Source organism: Eptesicus fuscus, chromosome 6 (assembly GCF_027574615.1).
Source record: "Eptesicus fuscus isolate TK198812 chromosome 6, DD_ASM_mEF_20220401, whole genome shotgun sequence".
In the NCBI taxonomy this organism is placed as follows: domain Eukaryota; kingdom Metazoa; phylum Chordata; class Mammalia; order Chiroptera; family Vespertilionidae; genus Eptesicus; species Eptesicus fuscus.
In genome coordinates this window covers 80,468,277-80,488,780 of record NC_072478.1, presented here as the reverse complement: position 1 = coordinate 80,488,780, position 20,504 = coordinate 80,468,277, and the positions used below count along the sequence as shown (strand labels likewise).

Sequence of the window (20,504 nt, the reverse complement as noted above, 5' to 3'; positions counted from 1 at the left end):
TTAAACTTTTTATTCTAAGAGTTACTGAAACTTATGTGATAACTTGGAAAAAAAGAATACAAGATATAGACAAGTTGTTACCACTAGAAAGGAAAAAGCAAGTGCCTTTATAATAAATTTCTTTCAGCAGTTTGTAAAGACACCATTTACTGAAGCAGTTCCTAAGGGAAGCCAACGAAAGAGTGGTGCTTATTTAATGGCAACTTTATATATGCATGGAATTAGAAGTTTTTGCCTTTAAAATGAAAGAGTTATCCTTCGCTTTTCCTCCTACAGGTACAATGATGACGACAGAATTTCTAGTTACTAATGTTTCAGGCCTCAAATAACAACACAAATCTAGTATGTTCCCCTTTGTTTAAAAAAATAGAGGTCAGAGATGAGAGTAAGTGTTAGAGGCAGTAGCATTTCCTTTTCTTTTATCAAGTCTCTCCTGATAACTATACAGTAATAGGAAGAGGAAGATTTTGCATTCAAGAAAACTTGAAGGAACTTAGAAAATGATTTGGACCTTCTGTTGAGTTAATTGAGTCCCCCCCCCTCTCTCTCACACACACAACACAGATTATTTTTTCTTACAATTTTAAGGGATTCAAAGACTCATGCGTAGGTAGATATAAGGAACAAGGCATGAGGAATAAACATAAAAAAGGGAGAGAAACAGTGCCAGTGAAATCAGTGAAGGAAAATACTTGGTAGTAGTTTCTTTGCTCTAAAGGATTAATTAAATGATTGCCTACTTTAATGTTTACTTATAATAAAATACTTAACATGTTAAATGAGGAATGAGACAATTAGTGGGTAAATTTCAATAGCTTTGAAAAAGAGGTAAGAAATCGGTACAATAATTTTGTTGTGAAAAAAGAACACACTCTCATCACTTTGAAACTCCAAACGTGGTAAGATAACTCTATTTTATGGCACATAACTACTCCCAATTCAACACTCCCCTTGAGGAATGGAAGTTCAGCTTTCTGACAGGCTATATCCCTAAAACAACTCACTAGACTTGGAAGTGTAATATGTTTTCATATAAATGTAGAAAATTGGGTCAATGCTGAAAAGGACTAGACACTTAAATGGAACTCACCGTTGTTAGTGTTTCAGGATGGGAAGACGATTCACCAGAACTACAAAGTGGAAATAAGGCCCCAGATGAATCACCACAAAGTATGTCTTGTCCTGAACTCAACTGCTCATTACATTTTAGAAAATTAAACTCTGTCTTTCCAGCTTGGGCCACGCACAGATTGTAGGAATAAGGCAAAGTCCCTTCACTGTAGATGGGGGGAACCACAGGTCCAGACTTGACACAGAAACCAGGTTGAAAGCAGCCCCAGGTGGTGGGGCTAGAGGGGCGTCCAAGTCGCAGGGCGACCGCCAGAATCACCGCGAGGAGGAAAAGCACTGAGATCAAGGCCAAGGCCACCACCAGATAGAACTGCAGTTCAGCCTGGGGGTCAGAGGGCTGAGGACTTTCGCTGAGGTCTGGCAGCGCCTCTTGTAGGCTGTCAGCAAAGACCAGCAGCAGCGTGGCGGTGGCTGAGAGGGGTGGCTGTCCCCCGTCCCGCACGGCCACCAACAGGCGCTGGCGGGCCGCGTCCCTGTCGCCCAAAGCTCTGGCTGTGCGCACCTCGCCCGTGCGCAGCCCCAGGCTGAAGAGTCCGGGCTCGCTGGCCTGCAGCACGTGGTAGGACAGCCAGGCATTGTGTCCCGAGTCGGCGTCCACCGCCACCACCTTGGTGACCAGGTAGCCCGGCTGCGCGGCGCGCGGCACCGTGTCGAAGAGCGCCGAGCCGTCGGGCCCCAGCGCCGGGTACAGCACCCGGGGCGCGTTGTCGTTGCGGTCGCCCACCAGCACGCGCAGGCTCACGTTGGCGCTGAGCGCGGGCGAGCCCTGGTCGCGCGCCTGCAGCGTCAGCTCAAAGGCGCGCAGCTGCTCGTGGTCGAAGGCGCGCTGCGCGAACACCACCCCGCTCTGCGCGCTCACGGACACGTAGGACGACAGCGCCCGTGGCTCCAGGTCGCTGGCCACGATGGAGTAGGAGACCTGGCCATTGGGTCCCAGGTCGGGGTCGGAGGCGCTGACCTGCGCTATGGAGGCCCCGGGAGGGTTGTTTTCTGGCACGTGGACCAGGTAGGCTGACTGCTGGAAAACCGGGGCGTTGTCGTTGACATCGGTGAGGTGCAGGGTGATGGTGGTGCTGGAGGAGAGGGGCGGCTTGCCCCTGTCGGTGGCTGTGATGGTGACATTGTATTCTGGAGTCTGTTCTCGGTCCAGGGTCCCCTCTGTTACCAGTTTATATGAACTTTTGGATGAAGAGATTATCTGAAAGGGGACTTTACCTTCTAATCGACAATTAACCTCCCCATTCTCCCCAGAATCACGGTCATGTATTTTGATGAAAGCAATTGGAGTTCCTGGCACTGCGTTTTCCAGAATCGTTTCCACCAGAGAATGGAATGTAATTTCTGGACTGTTGTCATTTTCATCTTGAATGTTAATTTCAACTGTACATTGTGCAACCAGTCCTCCACCATCCCTTCCTTCCACTACTAGAGAATATTCCTTGATTTCTTCGTAATCCAGTGTCCGTAAAGTGGTAATTTCCCCGCTCTTTGAATTCAGATGGAACACTTGCCCCGTCCTGTACAAAGAATACGTTATTTCTGAGTTGAGACCCTCATCCAGGTCGGTGGCTGACACCTGCAGCACAGTGGTGCCCGGTGGCACGTTTTCTGAAAGCCTGACTCTGTACACGTCCTGCTTGAATACAGGGGGGTTATCATTGGCATCAGTGACCTGGATCTGGAGCTCAATGCTACCGCTTAGGGGTGGATCTCCACCGTCCAAGGCAGTGAGGACTAATCGATGATAATTCTGTTGTTCTCGATCTAAGGGTTTCTCCAATATCAGTTCCGGGTATTTACTACCATCTGGCTTCTCCTTGTTTATCAAGGAGAAACTAGGACTTAGAGAGAGTTTATAATTCTGCAGAGAGTTTAGGCCAGTATCTCCATCTTCCGCTACTTCTAATATAAATCTAGTGCCTGGCAGTGTGGACTCACTTATTTGCAGCTCAAAGGAATTTTGCATGAATTTGGGAGGGTGATCATTAATATCCTCGATCTCCACATTCACGTGGTAAAAGTTTAATGGCTTTTCAGCAACAGCCTCAAATTCCAGAGCACATACTGGCTTCTTCCCGCATATCTGCTCCCGGTCCAGCCTGCTGCTCACAAGTAACTCCCCGCGCTCTGCGCTCACAGTGAAGTAAGGCTTGTCAGAGCTGACGCGCAGTTTCCGAGTGGGTAACTCGCGGACACTGAGTCCCAGGTCCTTGGCGAGGTTCCCCACCACCGAGCCCTCGGGCATTTCCTCGGGAATCCGGTAGCGGAGCGGCTCAGAGAGAGCCGGGCAGAACAAAGACAGCAGGAAGGGAAAGAGCACTGGCCGCCGCTCAGCCCAGCCCCGGTCCCCAGCGCCGCTCCCCATCCCTCTGGCTCCCCTCAGCGCGCTCACCGGCCTGAAGACGCCGGATGACCAGTAATCTCTGTGTCGCGGATGTCCAGAGCTCCGAACAGCCTTTAGTTCCTGCGTGGGGGTCAGGGTTTCTTCTCCTCCAGAGGAGGGAGCGGTGGAAAGGCTAGCTCTAGCGAGTGAGCTGAGGAAAGCGAGCTGCGGCTGCGCGAGGCGATCCCCAGCGCAGAGCTCTCCACTCTGGCCAACAGCGGCGCCCAGAGTCCGCACTATGAAACTGCAGCCTCTGCTGCTTCAGGCTAACCAGCTACAGTAATTATAATCGTGCACTGGACTAAACAAGCCTTTTTTTTTTGTTACTATATTTACATCTTAAATTATAAGACATTCTTTAAGATATCTGTACTCTTGTTTTCAATTTATTAGACATATCGCGTTGGTTTTTTTATACAAACCTACATATACAGGGTAGGGCAAAAGTAGGTACTGTTGCTCATTTGGAGAATAATACAATAATTAATAGATAATAATACAAGAATTTTCTGGGCTTCACATACTTACAACTGTAAACCACTCTTTCCCCACCTGTTCTGGTGCATTCATTTCACCATTCTACGAACATACATTGAACTCTTGGCTTGTGCTTGTTAGTGGTGATATAACAAGAGGTAAATCATAGGTATTGCCCTCAGAGAATTTACCATCTACTGATTTCACAAATTCATTGTCTTTATTAGCCATGACATGTGCAATAACTTCTTTCTTTTATTCATTCTTATGTTTTGCCCCAACATTTCTACATAATTAATGCTGTTTCATATCACATATATTAAGAGAATATCAATACTGTTGAAATTATTGGTAAAGTTGTGTAATTCCTTACTAATCCTCAAACACCTCTTCCTTATGATAATATAAATACTGTTTATAAAATTAATATTTTGTTACTGTTATGACTATCTCAGGAAATATTCATTCCATAAATACCGTCCCTATGATGTAGCCAAGCCATGATTTACCTTCTTCTTCATATCTCAGAATTACTTGGCTTATGTAATACCCAATGGAGCATGTAAAAGTTACTGGGGAAATGTTTATCTGTTCTTTAATATAAACTCACAAAGGGATATTCCAGTAGACTGCATTACTTCCTTATCTATGTACCTATGTTGTACTGAAGTAATGACTTTGAAATGGAAGGAGCTGAGCTCATGGTAAGTTTACTTAAATATATTTACTGAATATAGAGACATTTGTTCTATTTATTTTACTTCATTTAAAATTTTTTTTACAATTAGTGAACGTTTTGACCAAGAGAATTTTCTTTTTTATCAGGGCAACTTCACACATACTTTTTAAAATTGTAAAGTATCAATAATATATTTGTCCCCTCAAAAAACTATGCATCCAAACACTACAGAAAATATAAAGTTAACTCCCATCCACTGTATATACAAAATAGGAGGGAATACTGCACTATCCTTGGGAAATGTCTTTTTTATTACTAACAAATATTTTATTGTATTTTCTACTTACACTTGATGACAAGTCAGGGGTTAGCTTCCTTAAAATGCTATAACAAGGAATATAGAAGCCATACACATAGTCCAGATGGAATCATTTTTAGTCAATTAACTTGTTTAGAATTTGTGTCCATGAAACGTCTGTTCTTTAAACTAACATTCTCAAACTCTCTTACCATGAGTACACATTTCACATGGCTGCACCATCAAAACAATTCATTAGAACTCTACTGAAACATGGGATTCTGTATTTTATAAAAGTCTCTTTCAACAGTTTAAAATGACATCTTATTTCAGGCTTGATTTTGTTGTTTTTTGTTGGGGGTGGGGAGAAATGTCTATTTTGGACTTTAGATTCCATGTCTCCATTTATGTGAGCCTGAATGAACACTGACACACAAACTCAACATTTAGGGAAAGTCAAACCATTTAAAATGTGTTTACATTTTGAAATATAAGAAGCCTTAAAGTTGTGAAGGGTACTAATGCAGACACAGGGTTCAGAAAATAGATTTAAAAAGAAGGAATCTTTCAGAGCTTAGTTTTAGGTTCAAACTGTAAACACATGCTAAAATTCTGTCATGTATTTTATTTCTACTAAGATAATCCAAGGATTTAGGAGTCTCAATAATTTTCTCTCAGTCTTAATTTAGGAATATATGTATACCGATATAGAAAACAAACTTAACTTCTGTGGTTGGGCAACTACTTCTTAAGTGAATGAGTGGTAAGTGATAATTATAATTACCGTAAAATATGGAAGGCTTTAAAAGGTTGAGAGTTCACATTTAAACAATCATGTCCAATCCTTGGGAAAGCAAATAAAACAAACTATGATAACTAGAGCTCAATTTTGTAGCATCGCCACTAAAATAACCCCCATATTTAGGGTATACCTTAAAAATATTTTAAACTTTCTGCATAATACATGTTTCAAAACACATAGATTTATAAAGAATACAATTCCTCTGAGAAATAATGTAAACAAAAACTGAACTCACCTGAACCGAAGTAGCTTCATCCTTACCTTCGTGAAAATCTATGGGTGTTAACAAGGAACCATTTTTTTCACAGCTCTCATGGCTTATGAGTGTATGTGCATAGTTGGGCTGAGGGAAGATCAGGTGACTCTTCCCTGAGTCTGCAGTGAGGGAGACCTCATGGGAATAGGTCTGAAGGAATGCCTGTACTCCTTCCACACCCAGAAAGTTTGAGGCAGGCAAGCCCACCAACCCTCTGCCTGAAGCCTGAAGCATACGAGACTTATGCCATCGCCATAGTCTGAGCGCCAGCAGAACAACCACAAAAGCAAGGAAGACACAGGAGATAATGGCCACGGCCACCACCAGGTACAACGTGAGATCTGAGTCTTCAGAGTTGTCAGGGTTCTTGATGTCATCCAGGCCAGCCAGGACCTCTGGGATACTGTCTGCCACAGCCACAGTGAGTGTGACAGTGGTGGAGAGGGGGGGCTGGCCATGGTCCTGGACCACCACCACCAGGCTCTGCCTGAGCATGTCTCTGTCCAGCAGGGCTCGTGCAGTGCGCACCTCGCCGGTGTGCAGTCCCACCGCGAAGAGCCCTGGCTCGCTGGCCTTGAGCAGGCGGTAGGACAGCCAGGCATTCTGGCCTGAGTCTCTGTCCACTGCCACCACCTTGGTCACCAGGTAGCCAGGCTCTGCAGAGCGGGGTGCTAACTCCACACCAGTGGAACCATCATTGGGGAGCGAGGGGTAGAGAATTTCAGGTGTGTTGTCATTCTGGTCCAGAATGAACAGACTCAGTGAAACATTGCTGCTGAGTGGAGTGTCCCCGCTGTCCCTGGCAGTCACCAGTAGCTGTAGGTCTCGGATCTGCTCATAGTCGAAGGAACAAATTGCATACAGCACACCGGTGTCAGAGTTGATGGAGACATAAGAAGAAAGAGGTGCCCCCATGATGGTGTCCTCAGTCAGAGAGTAAGTGACTTGGGCATTCTTGCCACTGTCAGGGTCATGGGCGGTCACAGAGAAGATGGAAGCTCCTCTGGGGTTGTTCTCCGGGATATAGGCTGAGTAGGAGGCATGAGAAAAAGTGGGTGGATTGTCATTGGTGTCTGCCACATGCAGGGAGATATGAGTTTCAGTAGATAAAGGTGGGGTTCCTAGATCTGAGGCCATCACTGTGATATTGTACATGGAGATCTTTTCTCGGTCCAAATATTTCCATGTCACTAATCTATAATAATTATCTATTGATTTTTCTAATTGAAAAGGTAAACTATCATATATATAACAAACAACTTGACCATTCTTCCCGGAGTCTCGGTCATGAACATTCAAGAAGGCAATTACTGTTCCAGGAAGAGTATTTTCCAAGACTGGGCTAAACAAAGATGTAACAATCACTTCCGGTCTATTGTCATTTATGTCTTCCACCGAAATGAGCACTTTGGTCCTCCCCATGAGAGCCCCCACATCTTCAGCTTGTATTTCCATTTCATAAAATGCACATTCTTCATAATCTAGACTCTTTGCTGTTGATAGTTCCCCAGTTTTCTCATTGAGCTGAAATAACGGAGATTGTTTTTCACTAATTTTCCAGAATTTATATGCCACTTCTCCGTTGGTTCCCTCATCCGGGTCGCTAGCTCTTACAGTAAGCAGCTGGGTGCCAGGGGGCACGTTCTCTGGGACTGTCACTCGGTAAATCGGTTGAGCAAACACCGGGGCATTATCATTCATATCCAACACTGTCACTAGGATGTGCACTGAGCTGGAGCGACGAGGCTCGCCTCCATCCGAGGCGATGAGGACCAGGTGGTGAGCAGCCTCTTCCTCTCGGTCCAAGGCGCGCTCCAGCACCAGCTCAGGGTTTAAAGTTCCGTCGTCTCCAGTTCGCACGTCCAGGGAGAAATGGTGATTGGGGCTGAGTTGGTAGCTCTGCAGGGAATTCAAGCCCACATCCGGGTCAACAGCCTCTGGGAGTGGATAACGTGTGCCAGGCGCCGCGATTTCATTAATTTTTACTTCCAGATTTTCGCCCTGGAATTTCGGATTATTATCATTGATATCAGTGATTTCTATTTCTATCCCAAAAAGTTTTCCTCTGTCCTCAACGAGGATGTTGATATTTACAAGACACCGCGCGCTCTGAGCGCAGAGCTCCTCCCTGTCTATCCTGCCCGCGGTGACCAAGCTGCCGCTTCTCCGGTTTAGAGCAAAAAGCTGCGTCCTACCTCTGGAGACGATGCGGACTCCGTGCTTCGCCAGCTCTTGAGACTCCAGCCCCAGGTCCTTGGAGATGTTACCCACGAAGGATCCTTTGTCGCTCTCTTCTGGCACCGAGTAGTGAGTCTGTCCCCTCCCGATCTCCCACAGCGTACTCAGGAGCGCGCACAGCAGGATCAGCTCCCTGCGTCCTCCGTAATTCTTCGGAGCGGCCATTGTTCTTTCGCTATGGAATCCACTCGGAATCTTCATTGGGCAAATGTGTCTTGTTCACCTTTATGCTGCAGGCTCGGAGATCATCCCCTCGGAAAGCCAGATTGTCCCAAATGTAGGACGGAGTTTCGCTGCAGCCCTGCAGTTGATTTGTGGGATTTGCAGGTCTTAGTGAGGTGAGAGCCCAGAGTATCCAGATGGCTTTTGGTTACATTTATCTCCAAGTTAGGTGAACAGCGGCGCTTAGAGCCCTAAACAGTTACTGCACCCACTTAAAATTGTAATATTGTTTGCTAGATTACAGAGGGGGAAAATACTTCTTGCTTCCTATAATTTGCTTTGCATTTATTTAATTTGTCCCTGAATTTATATTTTAAAAGTAATTGCCAGGAAGTGTGAAATGAAGTAGGGTTTAAGTCTTACAAAGTATTATAAAATGATCAGATTTATGGGTGAGCATCACATTAAATTACTCCCATTTCTGGAAGACATTTACTTTTTTAAAAATAAATTATTAAATTTTATTTATTATGCTTTCAGGTTTATTGCAAATGTCTTCAATATATATTATCAAATAAGTAGAAGCTCCACTTGTCACTGACAATTCACTCAGACTAAAATAGACCTATTGAGATGATTGACTCAGAAGTTGTTTTATTTTGTTTAAACTAATTAATCATTATAGTAAGATTTTTGTAGGTATTTGCTTCTTAATTTTCTTTTTTAAATGCTGTGTTAAATTACACATTGATAATGTTTCAAATTAATATTGTAAAATGTTAACAGTTTAAGTTCTACTTTCAAGTTTTATCAGAGGTTATACTGATTTGCTTCTTTATTTAAATTATTTATACTTTTTCTACCTGAAAAGACTTGAAAGGTACAAATTAATTTACAATAAAAAGTAAATGTTCATCCCATTTTTCACCAATGAGAGAGTATTTAAAGCAGACAATTAAATTCTTAAAGTAGACAAATATTCTAAAATTACTTTTATGAGTATTTTGGTCAAAAGAACCACACAAAGTAAGAAACACACATAATTATCAAAAAATGCCAATACAAACAAATGTCTCCTCAATGCTTTGTAAAATGGCCATTAATTGAAGCAGTTGCTAAGGGAAATCTAGCAAAAGGCTGAAACAATGTGTTATCATCTTGAGTATATACTTGTTTACACATCAGGTAAGCAATTTTGTCTAAAATTTTAAGAATTCAACTCTACATTTTTCCTAGAGATAGTAGAATAACTAGGAGATATCTAGCTTTATTAGTTTAAGGTTGCAAAAAAAAAAAAGAAAGTTAAAAACATGATCTTTTCTTGGATGGAAGAGCCTATAGAATGAGCTTCAATACAGATTAATCCTGAAAATCAAGTAGGAAGAACATACTTTTATCTTCTGATGGGCATAATGGACCTACTACTAAGTCAAAAGATTTTTGCGCGCGCGCACACACACACACACACACACACACACACACACACCAGTACATTGCATGGAGTTACAATGGGTCCATCTACAAAAAACAAAATAAAACAAAACCGCAGGTTTCTAGGTGCTTTTGAAACAAAAGGGGAAGTAAATAGAGACAAAACAGCAGATTAGTATGAGAACCATAACAGTTAAATCAGTTAAGAAAAATATCTAATTTTACGGTTTTTTATTTTTTGCTTTAAAGTCTTATTTAAATGACTACCTACTTTTACATTTATACTATGGCAAGGCTGAATTAGTAATAGGAAGAAAAATTTAGGGAAAAGTCTCAAGCTTTTACAAGAGAGCCTATAGCCTTGTGTAATGTTTACATTTGTAGATAAACCCACACCCTCAATCCTTCCTAAATCCGAGCCTGGAAAGATATCCCTAAAAGATACATAAGTGCTCCTACTTCAACCTCCCTTGAAGAATGGTATGACAGTTTTTTGACTAGCTACAACTTTCCTAAGACAATCTTTAGATTTGAAACTGTATGTTTCCCTGTGAACATGGAGAACTGGGTAGACCAAAAGAAGCAGGTTATGCATAAAGGACACTCACCGGCTGGGAAGTCGAGTCAGTGGAATTACAAAGTGGAAATAAGGCCCCAGATGAATCACCACAAAGTATGTCTTGTCCTGAACTCAACTGCTCATTACATTTTAGAAAATTAAACTCTGTCTTTCCAGCTTGGGCCACGCACAGATTGTAGGAATAAGGCAAAGTCCCTTCACTGTAGATGGGGGGAACCACAGGTCCAGACTTGACACAGAGACCAGGTTGAAAGCAGCCCCAGGTGGTGGGGCTAGAGGGGCGTCGAAGTCGCAGGGCGACCGCCAGAATCACCGCGAGAAGGAAGAGCACTGAGATCAAGGCCAAGGCCACCACCAGATAGAACTGCAGCTCAGCCTGGGGGTCAGAGGGCTGAGGACTTTCGCTGAGGTCTGGCAGCGCCTCTTGTAGGCTGTCAGCAAAGACCAGCAGCAGCGTGGCGGTGGCTGACAGGGGTGGCTGTCCCCCGTCCCGCACGGCCACCAGGAGGCGCTGGCGGGCCGCGTCCCGGTCGCCCAAAGCCCTCGCTGTGCGCACCTCGCCCGTGCGCAGCCCCAGGCTGAAGAGTCCGGGCTCGCTGGCCTGCAGCACGTGGTAGGACAGCCAGGCATTGTGTCCCGAGTCGGCGTCCACCGCCACCACCTTGGTGACCAGGTAGCCCGGCTGCGCGGCGCGCGGCACCGTGTCGAAGAGCGCCGAGCCGTCGGGCCCCAGCGCCGGGTACAGCACCCGGGGCGCGTTGTCGTTGCGGTCGCCCACCAGCACGCGCAGGCTCACGTTGGCGCTGAGCGCGGGCGAGCCCTGGTCGCGCGCCTGCAGCGTCAGCTCAAAGGCGCGCAGCTGCTCGTGGTCGAAGGCGCGCTGCGCGAACACCACCCCGCTCTGCGCGCTCACGGACACGTAGGACGACAGCGCCCGTGGCTCCAGGTCGCTGGCCACGATGGAGTAGGAGACCTGGCCATTGGGTCCCAGGTCGGGGTCGGAGGCGCTGACCTGCGCTATGGAGGCCCCTGGCGGGTTGTTTTCTGGCACGTGGACCAGGTAGGCTGACTGCTGGAAGACCGGGGCGTTGTCGTTGACGTCGGTGAGGTGCAGGGTGATGGTGGTGCTGGAGGAGAGGGGCGGCTTGCCCCTGTCGGTGGCTGTGATGGTGACGTTGTACTCTGGGGTCTGCTCACGGTCTAGAACTCCGTCTGTCACTAATTTATACGTGTTTCTCGAATAAGTTAGCAATTTAAACGGAACCTCACCTTCTAATTTACAACTAACTTCTCCATTGTCTCCGGAATCCTTGTCACGGACTTTAAGTAAAGCAATGTATGTTCCTAGCCTGGTGTCCTCCGTAATAAGATCAGTGAGAGATTGAAATATTACTTCTGGGATATTATCATTTACGTCTAGGACTTCTATCTCCACAGTACATTGGGCAATCATTCCTCCACCATCCCTTGCTTCCAAAACTATGGAATATTCTTTGACTTCCTCAAAATCTAGTGTATTTCGAGTAGTAATTTCCCCAGTAGTAGAATTCAGGTCAAACTGGGTGATCTGGCCTGCTTCAGTGAAAGAGAAGGTGATCTCAGCATTGACCCCCTCATCCTGGTCAGTGGCCAACACTCTAAGCACAGTGGTGCCTGGGAACACGTTTTCCAGAAGGCCCACCCTGTATAACTCTTGGCTGAACACTGGAGGGTTATCATTGGCATCAGTCACGAGGACTTGTATCTGAGCAGTGCTGCTTAGGGGTGGATCCCCGCAGTCCAAGGCAGTCAAGGTCAAGTGGTAGGACTTCTGCTCCTCCCGATCTAAAGGCACCTTCAATACTAGCTCGGGGTATTTGCTACCATCTAATTTCTCCTTATTCACGAGTAAGAAATGATCATTGGGACTGAGCTGATAATTCTGTAATGAGTTGGAACCAATATCTGCATCATGGGCAGACCCTAAGATAAATCGTGCCTCAGGCTTTGTGGACTCACTTATTTGCAGCTCAAAGGAATTTTGCATGAATTTGGGAGGGTGATCATTAATATCCTCGATCTCCACGTTCACGTGGTAAAAGTTTAATGGCTTTTCAGCAACAGCTTCAAATTCCAGAGCACATACTGGCTTCTTCCCGCATATCTGCTCCCGGTCCAGCCTGCTGCTCACAAGTAACTCCCCGCGCTCTGCGCTCACAGTGAAGTAAGGCTTGTCAGAGCTGACGCGCAGTTTCCGAGTGGGTAACTCGCGGACACTGAGTCCCAGGTCCTTGGCGAGGTTCCCCACCACCGAGCCCTCGGGCATTTCCTCGGGAATCCGGTAGCGGAGCGGCTCAGAGAGCGCCGGGCAGAACAAAGACAGCAGGAAGGGAAAGAGCACTGGCCGCCGCTCAGCCCAGCCCCGGTCCCCAGCGCCGCTCCCCATCCCTCTGGCTCCCCTCAGCGCGCTCACCGGCCTGAAGACGCCGGATGACCAGTAATCTCTGTGTCGCGGATGTCCAGAGCTCCGAACAGCCTTTAGTTCCTGCGTGGGGGTCAGGGTTTCTTCTCCTCCAGAGGAGGGAGCGGTGGAAAGGCTAGCTCTAGCGAGTGAGCTGAGGAAAGCGAGCTGCGGCTGCGCGAGGCGATCCCCAGCGCAGAGCTCTCCACTCTGGCCAACAGCGGCGCCCAGAGTCCGCACTATGAAACTGCAGCCTCTGCTGCTTCAGGCTAACCAGCTACAGTAAGTATAATCGATTTTTATGTCTATGTATTTATTAATGTTCAATTTGTATCATTATCCCATTTCCAGGTTTTAAGGAAATCACATAGATTTAATGCATAAACTCTGTTTGTTAACATAATTATTCCCCAATCTTCAAATGCGCTCTAGTAATAGAAAGATGACTATAACAGACTTGGTCTAAACCATCTCGGAGTACAATGATTTTGAATACTTATTAATTATCAGTACATTGGATAAAGTTCTATGCTTCTTCCTTTGTTTCTTTTTTCCTTGTTTTTACATTTTGGGTACCTCCATGTTCATTCCCTTCAATTTTTTTTTTTTCAGAGAGCATCAGTAATTTTCTTTAAAAGGGCACAATTTATACTTACCTCCAAATACCTCTCTTCTTCCAAAATTGTTTCCGTGACTTATTTATAGTAATATTACCTGATTTTAAATTCTAGTATCTCAGTCAATGACATAATATAGCAAGAAAGGAGTTAGCCTATCCTTCTCCTTCCCATTACACAATTATTTTCCTAGTTATGAAATGTAACACCACTCCTCAAAGTTACCAGGGGAATAATATTTTACCTTGCAACACAAAGTGACTAACTATGGTCTATTATGCTGAGTCATAGTTCTCACTTCTGTACTTATATAACATCCCATGATGACTTCAAATAAAGATAGTTCCTAGAAAGTTTATTTGCAGTAGCTCATGAGTTTAGTGACAATTTCTCCTGTTTGTTTAAAAAATGTTAAGCATCTAATAAATTGGATAGGGTAATTTTCTTTTTCAATATGCCTGATAACCATATTTCTGTCTCACAGAATGTTAGTAACATTGACTGTTTCACAAGTGACTGTACATATGAACACTGCAAAATATGTAAAATATACTCACAGTATTACACATTTTCTTTATATGGAAAATATCAGCAAACACAACACTCTGCTAGAAAAACTGTTTAAATTAACACTCAAAAGGTCGCAGCAAATAAGATTACCTTGTCATCAACCCCTTCCAGATGCTAATCAATTGGCATATTGAACTGTACTGAAATTTTATACTTAGAGCAGCGATTTTCAACCAGTGTGCTCAGGCAGGCACACTGGTGTGCCTCAAGAATTTTTAAAACATGCAATACCTGATTATTTAGTCAGGGGCACTGACCTCTTTTCCCTTGGATTGTCAAATAAAAAATGACAACAGCCAACACTACTCTGGGCAGCTGGTGCAAATGAATCAAAATTATACCTATATTTTTGTCAAATCAGCAAAAAAAATATATTTTTCAGTGTGCCACAGAATTTTAGTAACTAGTTTATGTGTGCCATGAGATGAAAAAGGTTGAAAATCACTAACTTAGACTATAAAAGTAGTTAGTCCCAGATTAGATTATTTCTGACTGCATTTTTTAAAAAGGCGAAAGATTTATGCGATCTGAAGAGAAACCAGAGTATCTGACTGCATTTTTTAGCATACCCACTAAGTAAAGTCCAACTACTGGTCTAGGACTTGAGTATGTGAGATGTTTGTTTCATAAAGCCAGCATCCCAAATATCTTACTTGGAGAGCCCATAGTCACACTTCATATGGCTGTACCACTAAAACTGCACATAGGAATTTTGTGGTGAAACATGTAACTGCCTATTTCACAAATGCCACTTACAATACACTTGAAAAGACATTTTATTTGACATCATATTTTATTGTTTTTGAACAATGACCTTCAGTGTGGCATTAGACTCTATGCTTATCATCGATATAGAATTATTGAAACACATATTGATATAGTGAAGCTTGAAACACACAATTTTTTCTTCAGGCATTTTCCCAGCCTCCCACCAGGACCCAACTTTAATAGATCCATATGCTTTAAATAGGTCAGGAAGCAAGTGAGATTTTTCAAGGACATCAAGTTGAGGTACAAGGAGGCAGAAGCCAGACACAGAAAAAAAAAATCAGACTGAAACAATCTGCAGGAGCCTTTTGTACATCTGACCTAAAGAGAATCCTGAGCAGTCCCTTCATTCTCATTGATAAACTACATGAATTAAGAACATCAAATGGAAAATAGGTGGAAGGCATACAAATGTGATAGTCCATTTATTCATAATCGCATCCATAGGCATCCACTATAGAAATGATACCAAATCTTATGTTAATAAGTGTTTTGTGTTAAAATAACACCACTGGAATAAACCATTTAACATGCCTTATCTTTTTAAGGTTTTTTTCACCACATCTTCAAAATACTGCCTTCACAAAGCAATAAAGATATTTACACAAAGTATAATTCCTCAAGAATATAAATATAAATGAATGACTGTACTCACCTGAATACTTTGAGCTTCATCCTTACATTCATGAAAATCTATGGGTGCTAAAAAGGGATCTTTTTTCTCACAGCTGTCATCACTGATGAGCGTGTCTGCATAGTTGGGCTGAGGGAAGATCAGGTGACTCTTTCCTGAGTCCGCGGTGAGGGAGACCTCCTGGGAATAGGTCTGCAGGAATGCCTGCACCCTGTCCACACCCACAAAGTGGGAAGCTGGCACCCCAGCGAACCCACCTTCTGGAGCTTGGAGCAGGCGCGACTTGTGCCAGCGCCTCAGCCTGAGTGCCAGCAGGATGATGACAAAGGCAAGAAAGACGCAGGAGACCACGGCCACTGCCACCACCAGGTACAGAGTGAGGCCTGAGGCTTCGGAGTCGTGAGGGACTTCCAGGCTGCCCAGGTCGGCCAGAACATCTGGGATGCTGTCAGCAACTGCCACCGTGAGCGTGACAGTGGCCGAGAGAGGGAGCTGGCCATGGTCCTGAACTGCCACCACCAAGCTCTGCTTGAGCGCATCTCTGTCCAGCAGGGCTCGCGCAGTGCGCACCTCGCCCGTGTGCAGCCCCACCACGAAGAGTCCTGGCTCGCTGGCCTTGAGCAGGCGGTAGGACAGCCAGGCGTTCTGGCCTGAGTCTCTGTCCACTGCCACCACCTTGGTCACCAGGTAGCCGGGTTCTGCAGAGCGGGGGGCCAGCTCCACACCAGTGGAACCGTCAGTGGGGATGGCAGGGTACAGTATTTCGGGTGCGTTGTCATTCTGGTCCAGCACAAACAGACTCAGGGACACGTTGCTGCTGAGCGGTGGGTCCCCGCTGTCATGTGCAGTCACTCTCAATTGCAAGTCACGGAACTGCTCATAGTCGAAGGAGTGCAATGCATACAGGACACCAGTGTCAGAGTTGATGGAGACATAGGAGGAAAGAGGCACACCCTGGATGGTGTCTTCATCCAGGGAGTAAGTGACTCTGGCATTCTCGTCACTGTCAGGGTCGTGTGCAGTCACCGTGAAGATGGAAGCACCTCTGGGGTTGTTCTCAGGGACATAGACAGAGTAGGAGGAGTGGGGAAAGGAAGGTGGGTTGTCGTTGGTGTCTGACACCTTTATGGAGATGTGAGTTTCTGTGGACAAGGGCGGGGTTCCACCATCTGTGGTCTTCAGTGTGATGTTGTACATAGAGAGTATTTCTCGGTCTAGGTTTTTTGCTGTCACCAATCTATAATAATTGTCTATTGATCTTTCTAACTTGAAAGGTAGATTTTCTGAAATAGTGCAGGTCACCTCACCATTCTTCCCAGAATCTCGGTCTTGAAAGTAGAAAAGAGCAATTACTGTTCCAAGAGGAGTATCTTCAGGGATTGAGCTGCTTACAGATGTTATTGTCACTTCTGGGGCGTTGTCATTCACATCTAAAATGGTGACCCGTACTTTAGCCCTTGTCATACTATCAGCACCATCCTGAGCCTGTACTTCCATTTCATAGTAGCTGGATTCTTCATAATCTAGGCCTTCTAAAGTTGATAGTTCTCCTGTGTGGGAGTTCAGTTGGAATATCTGTAGAATTTTTGGAGTTATTTTCCAAAAAGAGTATGTCACTTCCCCATTGACTCCCTCGTCAAGGTCGATAGCATTTACTGTGAGCAGTCTTGTGCCCACCGGCACATTCTCAGGGACAGTGACTTGGTACTGGGGCAAAGAGAAGACTGGCGCATGATCATTCACATCCACCACTGCCACTTGGATGCGGGCGATGCCAGATAAGGGTGGGTCACCACCGTCAGAGGCTGTGAGGAGGAGGTGGTGAATCGCCTCTTCCTCCCGGTCCAGCACCCGCTCCAGCACTAACTCCGGATATTTAGTTCCGTCCTCTCCAGTTTGCACAAGCAGGGAGAAGTGGCGATTGGGGCTGAGCTGGTAGCTCTGGAGGGAGTTCGTGCCCACATCCGGATCCCTAGCCTCTTTTAACGGAAACCGCACCCCAGGAGCTGTATTCTCCATTATTTTTACATTCATTTCTTCCGTCAAGAACCTAGGAGCATTGTCATTAACATCCATTATTTCCACTTCTATAGGGTAAAGATTCATTTTATCTTCTATCAGGATGTTAAAACTCACCAGACACCGCGCGCTCTGAGCGCAGAGCTCCTCCCGGTCTATCCTGCCCGCCGTGACCAAGCTGCCAGTTCTCTTATTCAGAGCGAAAAGCTGGGTCCTACCTCTGGAGACGATGCGGACTCCGCGCTCCGCCAGCTCCTGGGCCTCCAGCCCCAGATTCTTGGCGATATTACCCACAAAAGACCCTTTGTCTGTCTCCTCCGGCACGGAATAGAGAATGTGTCCTGCCCAAGCTTCGCTCCGGGTCCCCAGGAGGATGGAGAGCAGGATGAATCCTCTGTAATCCCGGCCCCTCTCCGGAGCCGCCATTGTCCTGCAGATCATTAGACCCTGGGCTACCTCCTGTTGTGTTTCCGGATGCTAGTGTGTCCCCTGGAACGCTCTGTATTCGGAAAAGGAGCCCCAAATCCAGTAGAATATAGGTCTGAGTTTGATGTCTCTTGGAAAAGAGTTTGTCTCAATCTGGCGTTTCTTTGTGCTGTAAAAGCTCGGTAGTTCCGGCGGATCTTTCTCCTGGTTGGTGAACAGCGGCGCTCAGAGTCCTTACTATGTTACTGCACCATATTGAAGGCAAAATAATTGCTTTTTCAGAAAACTTGTTTTAGCCTTCAAAATTCTTCCGTTTATATTTCTTTAATCCAAAAACATGAATTTTAAGAAACTGTGAATTGATGCAACAATGTTCATGGGTGAGTGTTTATTAGTCCCTAATGATTTTTGAAAATTCCTTGGTTTGCCTTTCAACTTTGAAATGACTCTTGGATACTGCCTCACATTTTATTTATTGCACATAGAGAAAATCAGCCATTGCAGGTGAAAAAATGATTTGTTTTAAAAAGGTGTGTGTATACATAAGAAATATGTTATATAGTAACTGTTTACATTAGAGTAAAACAAATTTATTTTATTTTTTAAAATAATTTTTTTGCTCTTTAATCCTCACCAGAGGATATATTTTTACTGATTTTATTTTATTTTTTATGTTTTAATATTTTTATTGATTTAAGAGAGGAAGATAGAGGAAGAGAAAGATAGAAACATCAATGATGAGAGAGAATCATTGATTGGCCGCCTCCTGCCTGCCCCACACTGGGAATCAAGCCCACAACCCTGGTATGTGCCCCCTCTGGGAATTGAACTGTGACCTCCTGGTTCCACTGAGCCATGCTGGCTAAGCAAAACAAATTTAAATTAATTAAATACTATTGAACACATACTATGCTCTAGACACCACCATGTAAAACTCAGAGAGTCAAATTTGTCTTTAAATTATGAAGAGGTAGTTTAATAAAGCTTTTGATTTTATTAAATTTTGGAGATGGTTTAGTCCAATACCTTCATTTTAATGATTTAAAAAATCAGAGGGAATTGCCTTTGTCTTGGACTATGTAGTAGTAGAACCTGTGTTGAAATATAGATATCCTCACTCCCATTCTTTTGAGAAAAAAGAGGAATAATTGTTGGCCTTAACTTATGCTTTATGCTCAAAAAGTGCCATTAGAGAAGAGAAGCTAAGCAACAACAATTAGTTATAGAAGCAACTTATTTGTGACAGAAGGCCAAAGTAAGCCAGAGGTTCTACTGATTGTGGATTCATAAGAAAATGTGTGTTGGCTTGACTGCTTCTTTTCATTATGCAATTCAAATAATCATCCTATCCTATTCCAGAATAGTTGAAGAAAGTTGGATCTCTAGACAGAGAGCCTTAGAGCATGCATGCAGGACTGTCCTGAAAAGATCCTTAGAGGTTCTCATTTCCCCACCTATGTTAATGAAACAAAACGCAATTGTTGATGGATCTGAGGTTACACTGAGCTAGTAGAAATAAAACACCATCCCTTCCACATAGTTTCAGGAGAAAAGAGAGTAACCAGTTTTGGAATGAAGATCTAGCAAGACATAGCCTTGCTTTGTAAATTATCTTAAGCCCCCATGGTAGTAGCTAGCATCACCAGGAGAAGGAACCAGAGATAACATCGAAAATGCTTAGCTTAGTTGGTGTTCTCTGATGGCATTGCTCCAAAATACAGGTAATACTTTGAATGAAATACTGTTTCAATTTATCAAAAATAATTCAGTCATATTTGTTTTTTACCAAGCAGATAAAAGAACTTCTGTTCAAAGGAACCAATATGAGTATTACAGATTAATTTCAAAAACAGGAGTTAAATACTTATTGTTTAGTAGTAATTTTGAACTTCTTGCTCATGTAAGCAAAGCATATGCTCATAAAAAATCATGAGTACTTGCAGATATGTGCAAACACAGCTTTCATTTCTGGATATTATGGCTCCCAATGCCGTAATGTGAAATTACATTAAAAGACCGAGAAATACTCTCTATGTACAACATCACACTGAAGACCACAGATGGTGGAACCCCGCCCTTGTCCACAGAAACTCACATCTCCATAAAGGTGTCAGACACCAACGACAACCCACCTTCCTTTCCCCACTCCTCCTACTCTGTCTATGTCCCTGAGAACAACCCCAGAGGTGCTTCCATCTTCACTGCGAAATCTAATATTTCAAAACTCACAGTGTCATCTCATATGTGTCTCTTGTTCTACTATTTCATAAAAGTCTCAACTTTACTTCTGGGCACCTTCTTTGGAGTTAAATAAATAATATCTAGACAAATGAGATTATACACATACTCTGAAAATAAAGCATACTTTAGAAATTAAATGGCTGTATCATCTCTAGTATCAAGTTTTCTAAGTTATTTTACAACATAAAATTAAATATTAAGAATGTCTACCAGAGTACCACAATATGTTTAAATATAACATAAGCCTACAATATAAAGTCAAAAGAATTCTTTAGTTTTAAAGAGAGTATGTTATTGATGTAGTTTTGGGGCAGAATCTTGACCTTCATTTGTTTACTTGCATTAAAAATTA

General features: G+C 44.0%; 1 protein-coding gene across 11 annotated transcripts in view; it reads right to left on the bottom strand.

The window, feature by feature from the left end:
- The window catches only part of LOC103285685 (protocadherin gamma-C3), a 141,317-nt gene that overhangs the window by 87,279 nt on the left and 33,534 nt on the right, over nt 1–20,504 (bottom strand). The window contains exons 1-2 of one of the 11 annotated variants that reach the window (XM_054717972.1): nt 10,466–13,002; nt 9,916–9,986 (exon numbers count right to left, since the gene is read on the bottom strand). The exons of 6 other annotated variants lie outside the window; for them this stretch is intronic. In XM_054717972.1, the coding sequence (XP_054573947.1) occupies nt 9,945–9,986; nt 10,466–12,862 (2,439 nt within the window). In that variant the 5' untranslated portion in view covers nt 12,863–13,002 and the 3' untranslated portion in view covers nt 9,916–9,944. Of the gene's footprint in view, nt 1–1,090; nt 3,497–6,005; nt 8,552–9,915; nt 9,987–10,465; nt 13,003–15,487; nt 18,054–20,504 lie in introns of those variants that run through there. 4 more of the 11 variants (XM_008141134.3, XM_054717971.1, XM_054717966.1 and 1 more) reach the window with 4 other exon arrangements.